Source organism: Belonocnema kinseyi, chromosome 1 (assembly GCF_010883055.1).
Source record: "Belonocnema kinseyi isolate 2016_QV_RU_SX_M_011 chromosome 1, B_treatae_v1, whole genome shotgun sequence".
Classification (NCBI taxonomy): Eukaryota; Metazoa; Arthropoda; class Insecta; order Hymenoptera; family Cynipidae; genus Belonocnema; species Belonocnema kinseyi.
This window is the reverse complement of record NC_046657.1, coordinates 7,820,009-7,834,118: the sequence shown is the minus strand read 5'-3', so window position 1 is coordinate 7,834,118 and position 14,110 is coordinate 7,820,009. Positions and strand designations below refer to the sequence as shown.

Below are 14,110 nucleotides of genomic sequence, written 5' to 3'. Positions count from 1 at the left end.
TCAAGAAATGTTACACTGATTTCAAATATTTTATAGATTTCAAAAATTTCACACAAATTCAAAAAGATCCCAAAAGATTTCACAAAAATTACAAGATTTCAACGAAATCAGAAAAATTTCAAAAAGGTTTCAATGATTTCAAAAGAACAAAGGATTTTACAAACGAAGATTAAAGAAAGCTTTCACAAATATTTTAAAAATGTCACACAGATGTCAAGGATTTTAAAGATTTCAAACATTTTACACAAATTTAAAAAGATCCCAAAATATTTCACAAGAATTACAAGAGTTTTAAGTATGTCAAGAGACTTCAACGAAATCAGAAAGATTTCAAAAAGGTTTCAATGATTTCAAAAGAACAAAGGATTTTACAAACAAACATTAAAGAAAGCTTTCACAAATAATGTAAAGATTTCAACACATTTCACAAGGATCACAACGATTATAAAGATATTAAATATTTTAGGAAAATTTATAAACATCCCAAAATATTTAAAAGAAATTACAATATTTTATGTACTTCAAGAGACTTCAACGAATTCACAAAGATTTCAAGGATTTCAAAGACGACTTATGTTCGTACAAATTCAAAATTTTTTAATTTATGATTCTGTTTCTCTAAGAATTGTTGGACAATAAAAAACGAAACTTGAAATTTTGTTTCACATCTATAACAACCGATTATTTCATTATTCGATGCAGAAAAAAGGACACCTCGAAAAACTATTCCATATTTGGATTATCATTTATTCTCTTACCTTGAAAGTTCAGCTATTTCGTTAAAAACTTCTCTAGTTTGTTGAAACTTTGATTTTTTAATAAAATAATCTTCTTGGTTGCCTAATTTGCCGTTTTGGTTGAAAATTTATTCAGTCGGTTGAAAATGTAACTATTAGGTTCAAAAAATTCAAATTTTGGTCGAAAATTCATATATTTTGTTAAAAATTAATTTCTTTTAATAGAAAATTAATCTTTTTAAATTGAAAATTAATTTTTTTTAACCAAAAATCTAATCATATGTTTTATCACAAATTCATCTTTCTTGATATATTGATTGAAAATTTAACTATTTTTTTTTTAAATTCATCTTTTTATTTCGTATGCACATATTTTTTTTTAAAGAAATAATAATTAAATTTTTCAGAATAAACACACAAATATTTCGGAAAGCAGCTGCGGAAATTGTTGAGGAGTACCCGAATGAGAGAGCGACGGTCTACTTTGTGCCCTCGAAACCGAAGACAAAATTCAGTAGCAGAACGTTTAACAACGGAAAACTATTCAATAGGTACCAAAAAGTGCAAAGAAAACTTGGTGGCTCAGTCATCGAAGTCGATGCCGATTTTGTTCAAAGTACCGAGGATGTAGAAGGTATGTTTATAGAAAAACTAAATTTTATCAATCACAGGATTCGGATCGTGCAACTTTTTCGATTTTTTTTTCTCGAAAAAATGCGAATTTTTGCAGCTTTACAAAAAGTACGACTATTTTTTTTTATAAGTACGCTATACTTAGTTTTGATTTTAATCAGAATGCAACTTTTAAAATTAAAATTCAAAACTAAACAAAATTGTCCTATTTTAATTAACAACATTAATAATGGAATAATTTCTTATTCAATCTTTATTATAACATTTTTTTATAATTAATAGCTGTTGAAATTGAACAATTTTTTATTTCGTAAATCCTTATTCAAAATTTTGAAATAATCGAATGCAATACAAAAATCCATATATTTTTGGCTGAAATATTCGACTATTTGGTTAAACATTCATCGATTTTGTTGAAAATTTATATGTTTTATTAAAAGCGATCTATTTGCAGGTGGCCGCTGATTTTTTTTTAGAATCAGTTTATCTTTTTTTGGTGAAATTCAACATTTGGTTATAAATTAATATTTCGTATTTAAAAATTAAACTGTTTGCTTAAAAAATCATGTATTTTGTGGAAAATTCGAATTTTCGCGTAGAAAATTAATCTTCATGGCTGAAAATTCATCTTTTTATTCAACTATTCCAGTTAAAGATTCATCATTTTAGTTGAAAATCGATCATTTTGGTTGAAAACTAATTTCTTCAACTAAAAATTTATTATCTCCATTTTTAGTTGAAAATTGATATTTTCTAATTCAAAACTGGATGAAAATTTGTTTTTTTTAGTAGAAAAAATATTTCTTTGAAAATTCTTGTATTTCGTGTCTTTTGAAGTATTCCGGTTAAATATTTATGATTTTAAGTACAAGTTTTATCTTTTTAATTGAAGATTAATTTCTTTGATTGAAAAATGAGCTTTTGCGTTGATAACTTGTTCTTCCTTACGGTGTTTTTTGGTAGATTAGATTTTTTTAAAGTGAAAATGTAATTATTATTTCAGTTAAATATTCGATAATTATACTTAAAAATTCATCTGTTTGGTTGAACATTAATCTTTTTTTTTTTTTCAAAAATTCAATTATTCTAGTTAAAGATTCACCATTTCACAGGGTGTCTGCTGTACCGGGAAATGACCGGGAATTTTTTTAAACTGGGAAAAGCCGGGAAGTAACCGTCAATTTATTTTTTGATCGGAAATTTTATAAATTTTTAGGAAAAAAATCTGTTCAAGATTAATTTTATCAGTTTCTCAAAATAATTAGTTAAAATTTTATATGCCTTAATTATTATATCATTTATTTTACAATGCCTAATTCGATAGTCTTTCATTTAAAAAATGGCGTTTTAAAGATTAAAAAAATGTTAAATTAGAAGTGTTTGGACTCGACAATTTCAAATAAAAAATTTTTCGTTGATCTGCTGCAAATATAAATTATAACGATATTTAAAATTGAACTGTACATGAAGGATTAACAAGTGAATAATCATAAAATTGATTTTACAAGACTAATGATTGCGTAATTTCTTATTAATAAATAATTTATTATTATTAATTAATTATTGTGTTCAAATTTAATCAATTTCAGATATTTTTTAAGTTAAAAATTTGAGAATTTGACATTTTTTAATTAAAAAAAAAAAACTTTGGATGTTACAATTTTAATTGTTCTATTTGAAAACTTCTCATTTCTAAGTAAAATTGTTGAAGTTTGTTATACAAATAAATATTGAACAACTATTATTCCCATGGAAAATTTGAGTAAGTTGAAGAGATATTTCGAAATTCTGAAAAGATTAAAATTTAATATAAAATTTGAAATGATTTAGAGAATATTTCAAAATATTTCCAAACTCGTCAAAAATGTATCTGGAATATTTTTAACTGTGCAGGAATTAAAAAAAAGTAAGGAAAGATTTTAGAAAAATTTTTAAAAAATGTAATCACTCAATTTTTATTGTTTCTAGCTTAAAATTGCAGCTCAGTTTTAATTACTTTAAATAACAAAAATTTTAGCTTTTAACTTCGAAATTTTCATTTCAATGATCGTCAAAATTGTTTGCGAACGAGGAAAAAAACGGGAAATGGCCGGGAATTTGTTTCTTTTATTAAAACGGTCACCCTGATTTAATTTAAAAATTCATCTTTCTAGTTTAAAATTTAACTATTCCAGTTAAATATTTACAATTTTATTTGAAAAATCATCTCTTTATTTTAGTGAAAATTAATTTTTTGTTTGAAAATTCAACTATTTCAGTTGAAGATTAATTGTTTTAGTTGAAAACTCTTCTGTTTGGTTTAAAATATATTTTTTTACTAGAAATTTAATTATTCCATTTTTGGGTAAGAATTTTTATTTTATTAGTTCAAACTTCAACTATTTCGTTAAAATTTCATGTTTCTCGTTGATGCATTCTATTTTTTGGTAGAAAATTAATCTTTTTATTTGAAAATTAATCTTATTGTTTAAAGATTCATCTTTTTTGCTAAAAATTCATTTGTTGTTGTTAAAAATTTAACTATTCCATTTGAAGATACTTAATTTTATTTGTAAATTCACCACTTTGGTTGAAAATTGAACTATTTTGTTTAAAATCCGTTTTTTTGTTTGTTGAAAATTAACTTTTTCGACTGAAAGTTTAACTATTCCATTTTTTGTAAAAAATGGATTTTTTAAATTGGGAAATGGAAGTGTTTTTTCAATATTAATGTGTTTTAAAATGTTTTGCTCTTTTTTGTTAAAGGATGTTTAGAATTGACGTAATTAATTAAAATAAATTTAGTTTAGAATGCGTAATTTGAAAATCTTTCAATTTACAAATTTTCCATTTTAGATTTTAATATTTAGGCATAAATTTTAATATAAAGAATTTTAAACTGCAGTTTCAAAGACTTGAACAATTAAAAATTATATATTTATTTATAATTTATTATAATTATAAAGTCTTGTGTTAAATTTCAATATTATTTCAGTCTAAAATATTTCAGTTATTAGAAATATTTGACGGTTTATTTAAAAACAGAAATGATAAATTAAATATTCGGTCCTAAACAAAAAAAAACTAAACTTTGAACGTTACAATTTTAATTGTTATATTCAAGAAAAGTTTAGTTTGTAAATCAAATGGTTGAATTTTGATGTTTAAATAACATTAAATATCTATAAAAATTTGAAATGTTTACAAATAATTTAAAAGAAGTGTCGACGTGTACCAACAAATCTGGCTATTTGTACCAACCATTTAGTAGGAAAATCGGAAATGATTTTTTATGTTGAAAAATTAATTTTAAGAGAAAATTTAAAAAGATTGAGAAAGATTTACAAAATTATCCAAAGTGAATGTAGAAGATTATGAGAAAATATATTTTTTTAATTGTAGTTCTGAAAAAAGTTAAAAAAAATTTTTTTAAATATAAAACATGTAGATGTTTCAAGATTTTTAAATAAAAGTTCGAAATATTTTAAGAATTTTTAAACTATTAAAATAAAAATAATTAAACTTTTTATTTAAGAAGTGCTCAGTTCATTAAAAAATGTAATCTGTAAGTTTTTAATGTTTCTAGCTTAAAATGGCTTAAAATTATATAATTTTTAAAATTGTTTTAATTTATTCGTTAACACTTTAATTTAGAGCATTAGAAATGATAACGTGGATTTATATTTTTGGAACTGAATCTGAATCTTTGAATTCTACAATTTATAAAAGTAAAAAAAAACAGTGTTTTTTTTTACCGGGAATTTTACAAATTTGTAAAAGAAAAATCTGTTCACGTTCGATTTCAACAGTTTTTAAATGATTAGTTGAATTTTTATGTTTTTCAATTATTCTATTATTTAGCTCACAATGTGTAATTTAAAATTTTGTTACTTCAAAAATTTTCCATTGACAATTTTTATTTTTAAGCCTAAATTTTTATTTAAATAATTTTTAAATGGTTACTTAAAGACTTGAACAAATAAAAAATAAAAGCCTTTGACGTTAAAAATTTTGGACATAAAACAGTTTTATTTAATAAATAAAGAATTTTTTGTAATTTATATGTAATTTAAGTAATAAAAACTGAACAAAAACGATTTGATGACATGATTTTAAACCAGTTCAAGATTTAAGAATCTTCAGATTTTAACGTTAAAACTTAAACGGTTTCAATTTGAAAGTCTTAGTTATTAAACAAATTTGAACTTGTGACTGAATGTTTATAAATTATTTTCAGCTTAAAAATAACTACATAATAATATTTTTTTTAATTAAAGGATTTTATTCAATTTAAAATATTGTTTCAGTCTAAAATATTCAATTTTTAACCCATTCAATTTGAAATTTTCAATTAAAAAAAAAGATTAATTATTGAATATTTAGCAATATTTCAATTTTTATTTAATACAAGTAAATTGAAACCAAATATTTAAAAGTAAATAATCTTTATCTCACTTGTTTGACATAGAAAGCCTGGAATTGTTAAAATTTCGAAGAGTCTTTAAACTTTGAACATTGCAATTTTAATTGTTGTATTTGAAAAATGCTTCATTTGTAAGTGAAATTTTTAAATTTTGATGTATAATTTACAAATAAACATTTGTAGAGAAAATTGAGTAATTTTAAGAGATATTTAGGAGTTTTAAAAAGATTTAAACTTATCATGGAAATTTGAGAAATTTTTCTTAAAATATTCTAGAATCTTCTTTGAAAATTTCGTTTAAATCTTTGAAAAACTTTAAATATCCTCTTAAAATAATTTTTCAAAATGAAAAGTTATTTTAAATTTTCCTAGGAATTTTAAGAAAATGTTTTTATTCTTTTGAAGTCTTTCCCAAAATTGTAGAAGAAAATCAATTAATTTTGACAGATATTTAGAAGTTCTGAACAAATTTCCAAAATAATTTTAAATTTAAAACCAATTTAAAACAACTTCTAGATTTCTCAAGATTTTGAAATAAAATTTTGAATCTTTCCAAGGATGTTTAAACTATTTAAAAATAAAATAATTGAATTTCTAATTTAAGAAGTGTTCAGTTAAATTTTTTTCCAATTTTTCAATATTTGACGTTTCTAGCTTAAAATTCCTTAAAATGATATAATTTTGAAAATTTTAAAGTTTATTGATTGATTTTTTAATTTAGAGCATTAAAAATGATAGCGTGGATTTATATTTTTTTTATATAGAAAAATGTTAGTACCTTCAATTTTATACGCGTAAATTATTGAGCATTTGAATACAAGATTTTTTAATTAAAATTTTTTAAATTTCAATTTTAAAAGTTCAAAATTTAATAGTTCCAGTTTGAGTGCTTTCATTTGCAGCTCAGTTTTTATTACCTCAAGCGGAAAATTTTTTAGCTTTAGTGTTCCATTTTTTGAATTTCATTGTCTGTGATATATGTTTGCGAACCGGGAAAAAACCGGGAATTTATTTCATCGATTAAAAAAGCCACCCTGAAAATGTTTGGATTAAAAACTTTTAAATTTCAATTTTAAAAGTTTAAATTTTAAGATTTCCTCTTGGAGTGTTTTAATTTGCAGCTCAGTTTTTATTAATTCAAAAGGAAACATTTTTAGATTCAGTTTGAATTTTTTAAATTTCATTGGCCTTGAAAATTGTCTTTTAAAAAATTCATCTTTTTGGTGTGGAAATGTAACTATTTGGGTGAAAATGAAACTTTTTTGATTGAGATATAATCTATTTTACTTGAATATTCGACATTTGGTTTAATATTGAAAAATTTGGTACTAAAGTAGTCTTTTTTGGTAAAAAATGCAAGTGTTTTCTTGAACATTCATCTTTTTGAATAGAAAATTTATCTTTATATATTGATATTCGTCTTTTATGATGAAAAAGTAGCGTTTTTGGTTGAAAATGAACTTTTTTCTTGAAGATTCTTCTCTTTTGATTGAAAGTTCAAGTATTTGGTTGTATATGCAACTGTTTGACTTATAATTATTATTTATTGTAAAATACTTTTGTTGAAAATTCCACTTTTCAGACTGATATTTTAACTGCATTTTAAAACATTAAAATCTTTCAAAATGTAACTGTTCGTTAGAAAATTAAACTTTTTGTTTAAGGTTTAATATATAGTATTTGAAAGTTCGATTATTTAGTTGAAAATCCAAGAAATTTGTTTAAAGGTCTTCTTTTTGTTAAAAAAATAAAACTTTTTTTTAAAATTCGTATTTCTGAATATAAAATTCGCACCTTTGGATTCAAAATGCATCTTTTTCAATTGAAAATTAACTTTTTTTTTGAAAATTGTTCTCTTTTGATTGTAAATTCAACTATTTGGTTGAAAATGTAACTATTTGGCTGAAACTTAATTTTTTTATGAACTTTTATTATTTGGTTGTAAATTATAAAATGAAACTATTTGGTTGAAAATTTATATTTTTTCGTTGAAAATTATCTTTTTGTTGAAAATTCTACCTTTTTTGTTGAAATTTAATTTTTTCTTATCCGAAAATTTAACTATTCCATTGTTGATCGAAAATGGATGTTTTAGTTCAAAATTCATCACTTTGATTGAAAATTCAACTATATTAGTTAAAGATTTCCAATTTTAGTTGAACATTCATTATTTTAATTGAAAATTAAACTATTTTTTTTTGTTGAAAATTAATTTTTTCTTATCAGAAAATTTAACTATTCCATTTTTGATCGAAAATGGATGTTTTTGTTCAAAATTCAACTATTGTTTTTCATCTTAGTTGAAAATTCATCACTGATTGAACATCAGGGTGGTCCAAAATGGCGACTTTTAAATAAATGCAAACGATCCCCCCAAATTGTTTCGAAATCCAAAAAAAGTAAACCCGTATTTTTTTTAATTTTGATTTTTAATGGTGCCTGTTGTTGACATTAAAGTTATAAGGCTTGTCGAGAACTTTCCAACGAAGAATTTGATCATTATGCATATGGGTTTGACGCCCCTAAATCACCCCACGGTGCCCTGAAAAGTACCCTTAAATCAAAAAAATGTACAGTCTCCTGGAAACTGACCATTTTAAGCATTTTGTTCTCCTTTTTTCCGGAAGTCATTACTTTAGATCTATTGGAATGTTTAAAAATGTTCTTAAGTTAATTTACATTTATTTAAATAAATTTTATTTGTTTAAATAATCTGTTTTTCTCGAAAACTCGTCTAAAATCTGTTTTTTGAGATCTAAATGGCAGTTTGTATTCTCAAAAAGACTTGATTTATTTCCAAATTTCTTCCTATTGTTTAAAAAATTAATTGTTATTGTCAATTTAAATTTCTTTTTCAAATTATGGTAGAAAAGTCAGCTTTTCTTGTAATAAACCTATAGATTTTAATTTCAAGGTATCTTGTCTACATTATCTAATAAATCCTCAATTGTTTAAGCCAATTACATTTGTTTAAACAAATGAATAATTTCACTTTAAAATAACAGTTGGTCAGTCCGGTCTAAAAAAGAAGAATTTTAGGCGCATTGAAAAAAATTTGTGTAAACAATTGAGGATTTATTTAAATAAATATAAATCAACTGAAAAAGATTCGTAAACATTCCAATAGACCTATAGTAATGATTTCCGGAAAAAGGAGAACAAACTGCTCAAAAGAGTCAATTTCCTGAAGAATGTACATTTTTTGATTTTCATTCTTTTCTATAAAATTCTACTATTTGGTTGAAAATTTATATATTTTCGTTGAAAATTATCTTTCTGTTGAAAATTTTAGTTCTGAAGTTGATTGTTCAACTGTATTCTGAAATGTCCGTGTTTTGCCGTCTATTTGACTCGAACATTCAATTAATTGGTTCAAGTTTAATCATTTTTATTTGAAAATTCGATCATTTGGTTGAAAATTCATCTTTGCAGGTTGTAAATTAAAATATTTGGTTAAAATAATAATTTTTTTCAAATTAAACTATTTAATTGAAAAATTAATCTTTCTGGCTTGAAATTCAGCTCTTTTATAATCACTTTTTTCTAGCTTTCTAGTTGATTCGAGCCCTAGATTAAAAATAAAACTACTCTATTGGGAATGGTGGTTCACCATTTCGCCGCCTGGTGCCGAAAACTGGAACTAGAAACAGTAGGCACAATTTTAAAGATTTATTTTAAGTTTTGCATAAAAGCGTTTTTACGATTGTTTTGTGAAGTTTAACACAATGATTAAACACTAAAAACCAATTTTTATAAAAAAACAAATCGTTTTAAATATAATTTCAAGCTTATAGAGTGAAAAAAACACATTTTTGTCAATAATGTTTTTTTAACAAATTAACAAAACAATTAATAAAAAATTACTTTGAGTTCATGTTTGATTCAAAATAAGTCCATTGAAGTTTATAATCTGTTGAAAATCACAATAAATAGTACAATAATTGTTTTTTTGTGTAAAATTTCGCGAATTTTAATGATTTAAGATTAAAATAAAAGTTCAAAAATAGTATAAGTACAAAACGTTAAAAATGAAATATTTTCGGAATACAATTCTAAAAATTCGATCATTTAAAATTCAAAGAATTAAAACTGTATTATTTCTAATTGAAGCCGTTCCAAATTGAAAATATCAGACTAAATTTTTTTTTAATTGGACAATTTTATTAGAAAGGAGTTGAAATTGTATCATTTCTAATTCAAAGCGTTTAAAATTAAACAATCTCATTTTAAGTTGAAGAATCTCGAATCTGAATTGGCGACATGTTTCTTCTAAAGATTATCCTTTTAATTATGAGTTTTATTACTTGGTTGAAAATTTAATAATTTTCCTAAAAATAATAAATCTATTTTGGTTACAAATTGTTTACTTTTCTTATTTTGGTCATTTAGTGTTAAAAAGTGAACTGGAATCTTCATTGGGGATTTTTCTTGAAGAAAGCTGTAATTTTTCGGTTGATAATTAAACTCTTTTTTTTTAAGTTTGTCTTTTTTATTCAAAAATTTACATGCTTTGGCAAAAATTTTATCTTCATTGGATAAAAATTCAACTGTTTGTTTGAAATTTCAACAATTTTGCTAAAAAGTTATCATTTTCGGTTGAAAATTCTACTGTATAAATATAATATTTGGGCGTTGAAAAAAGAATTGAAATATTTTCTGGATGAAAATCCAACTATTTTTAAAAATTTGTTTTTGTTTTTATTTAATTAAAAATCCATCTGTTTGAAGAAAAATGTCATCTTTTTTGGATAAAAATGCAATTGTTTGGTAGAGAATTGAACTATTTTGTTAAAAATTCATCCTTTTTGGTCGAAAAAGAAGTTTTTTTTTTATTAAAAAAAATAATTTTTGATCTTGCAGAATCAATTGGAATCTTTTTTTGGATAAAAGCTCGTTTTTGTAATAAAAAAATTTTCTGTTTGAAGAGAAATTTCATTTTTTTTTTGATAAAAATACAACTGTATAATAGAGAATTCAACAATTTAGTGAAAAAGTCATTCTTTTTGGTTAAATATTCGTCTTCTTTGATGGAAAATTAATTTTTTCTCATAAAAACTTTGTTCTTTTTTAAAATTTCATATTTTTATTAAGGAACTTAATATTTTAAAATTAAATGCAACTTTTTGGTTACAAATCATTCTGCTTTGCTTGAGTATTCAACTAATTTGTTTGAATAAAATTGTTAGCAAATTTTTTTTACTAAAGATTTATATTTTTAGTTGAAAGTCCATCTGTTCGGTTGAAAGTTTAATTATTTTGTTGAAACTTATTCTTTTTTAATCGAAAATTCAACTACTTGGGTAAAAATTTAACTACATTGTTAATTTTTTATTTGCTTAATTGAAATTTTCTTTTTATTCTATTTGGTTGAAAATTTAACTGTTTAGTGGAATGTATTGTTTTTTGTGTGTAAAATTAATTTTTTAACAAAAAATGTGACCTTATTTTTTTTAAGATTGATCTTTTTTAATTTAAAATTTAAATTTTTTGTGTAAAAAAGAATTTTTCAGTTTGAAATTTTATTTTTGTTGGGTAAAAATGCATTAGTCTCGAGGAAAATTAATTTTTTGTTGAAGTCATCTTTAGAAACTTTTTTTGTATAAATTTAATTATTTTTTTATTGAAATACAAACTATGAAACTTTTTCGTTGGAAATTTGTCTTTTTAGATTAAATATTCAACTAGCATGTTAATAATTCAATTATTGTGTCAAAAAGCCATCTTTTATGATAGAAAAGACTTTGTTTTAAATGATTTAATAAATTTGAAAATTTTAAATTTGTATATGAAATACTGTTTTATTCCTTTTATAAAATATTCTGTGTTAAAAGTATAACAAGATTAAAATTCTAATATTTGAATGTTAATGATTTAAAATGAAAAATTGTTTCATAAGATCGTACCTATTTTTTCTAGTTCGGATTTTTGTCACCATGTGGCGTATCGCAGTTTAACAATTCCCAATAGCTTCTTTTTATTATATTAAAGAATCCGGTCGCTTACCTGCCGAAAATTCGACCACGGCTTACAAGCACTTACAACGTAATGTGGGCAGCTTCGAAGAACAAAAGGAAAATTGGCGATTGTGTTTTGCCGAGCGAGAAGAATTTCTAAGGACAAACTATATATTCGAGTACATCAAACTCTTTCCGGTTTTACGAGTCCAGTTTGGATACAAACTACTGTTGCAAGATTTTGATCAAAAGTACCCGGAAAAAAAGAATGCATTATACACAGTATGGAAACACCTCGCCTCAGCAGTTATAAAATTTGGCATCAATAGAAGACATTTGGAAGGAACTGTCCTTCAAAATTCAAGAGGTATGTCGAATTCATAGAATTTAAAGATTGCTGCAATTTTACAAGGAATCTGTATTATCAGCAGAGGTGGTAACCAACGTTTCTTATGGCCTTTTCGGACTAGATGAATTCAACATTTTTTAAGGGTAAATGGTAGTCTGTGACGCAATCAAAATTTGACCTTGTAATGTTAATTTTGTCCGCCTTTTTTTCTTGAATTAAATAAGTTTATCGAATTTTTGGGAGAAGAAAGAAAATATATGAGCCGACATCGGTTGGGTCCCTTGGAGTAATTATTTTGCAAGGAAAAGCGGTACTTTTAAGTTTTCCGTGACTCCCTTGTAGCAGACGAAGCGATGGAAAAGTTTGGAGTTGGAAAAAGCCCCTAGCGCCGCCACCTTCCTTTTTCGAAAAAGTCGCAACTTGTCAGATAGTTCAACTCAGATCGACAGCTGTGAATACTCAGTCGGTAACACGGCTTTATTGAAAAATTATTCACTAAAATAATTAATTATTAAATAATATTTAACTGAATACATGAAAATTTTTACCAAGAAGACAAGTTTTTAAACAAGGAGATTAACTTTCAAAGAAAAACATCATGTTCTACAAAAAAATAGATATTTTTTTAATATGTGATTTTTAAACGAAAAAGATAAACGAAAAAGATTTTTCAACAAATATATTAATTTTTCAACCAAATACTTCAATTTTGAACTAAAAAATATCATTTTTCAACAACAAAAGTAATAGTTAACTTTTCATTTGGAGAAATTAATTTGCAACCAAACTTATGAATTTTCAACTAAAATGATAAATCCTCAACTAGAATAATTGCATTTTAAATTAAAAAAAAATAGTTTTAAACTAGAACAATGAATCTTGCCGTAAAATAGTTAAACTTTTAACGAATTCGACGAATTATGGAATAAAAAAGATAATTTTTCAACCAAAAATTGAATACTTTCATTTTCAGTTTTTTACTAAAATTATGGAATATTCAACTGAAATAGTATTTTCATTTTAAGTTGAAGAAAAATATCATTTTCTACCAAAACATGTAGGTTTTAGATTTTAAAAAGTCGATTTTCTGAAAAAGTAGGTTTTTAAAAATAAAATACGTGAATTTTGAACGAAATAAAGTAGTTTTCGATTAAAAAAGATCAATATACATCCTAATTGTTATATTTTGAAATAAAAATGTCATTTTTCGACCCAAAGTTGAACGGTTAAATTTTCAGTAAAAAAAACTAAATTAAGTTTGATAAAAATTCGTCTTTAATGTTTTAAATAAATTTGCTTGTTTGAAAAATAAACTCTGTTCATCCAAATTAGTTTTTTGATTGAAGATTCATCATTTATATTAAAAATTTATTTCTTTGCTTAAAAAATGAGCTATTTTATTGAAAATTTATTTCTTTTTTGTAGAAAATAATTTTTTTCAACTTAAAATGGAAATACTATTCCAGCTGAATATTCAATAATTTTAGTAAAAAAATCATTTGTTTGTTTAAACATTCTTTTTTTTTTACTGAAAATGTAATCATTTAATTTTTGGTTGAAAAATGATCTTTTTTAGTTCAGAATTGAAGTGTTTGGTTGAAAAATTAATGTATTTTTTGAAAATCTTGTTTGTAGAATAGTAATACTTTGGTTTCAATATTCGACAATTTGGCTGAAAAAGTTCCTCTTTTAAGGGCATGTGACACAGCTAAATACCTATATTATCGACCACAGTTTTTCAGTTCACTGAATGTTTTTTTGAACCTAAGAACTTTTTTTGTAAGTAAAATATCGAGCTGAAACTTCGGGAAATGTATTAAAGTACAATAAAGTACGTTTAGGCACTGCATTTTGGTAGGGACTTCACTGAAAATTATTTCATCTTTTTTCTGAACCTCAACATTTTTTGAACGTTCGAACTTTTTTTATACATGTCTCAAACTTTGAGAAATGCAAGAGCCGAAAGAAAACTACGTTTAAGTACAAAGCTTAATAATAAAAGATGTAAAAAAATATATTTTGACAATCAATTCCA

The 14,110-nt window shown here is 23.6% G+C and overlaps 1 protein-coding gene across 1 annotated transcript in view; it reads left to right on the top strand.

Annotated features, from left to right (window-relative positions):
• LOC117176643 overlaps window positions 1-14,110 on the top strand; it is a 36,342-nt gene that overhangs the window by 3,242 nt on the left and 18,990 nt on the right. Inside the window, exons 3-4 of the mRNA XM_033366898.1 lie at window positions 1,145-1,371; window positions 11,761-12,093. Coding sequence (XP_033222789.1) covers window positions 1,145-1,371; window positions 11,761-12,093 — 560 coding nt within the window. The remainder of the gene's footprint in view (window positions 1-1,144; window positions 1,372-11,760; window positions 12,094-14,110) is intronic.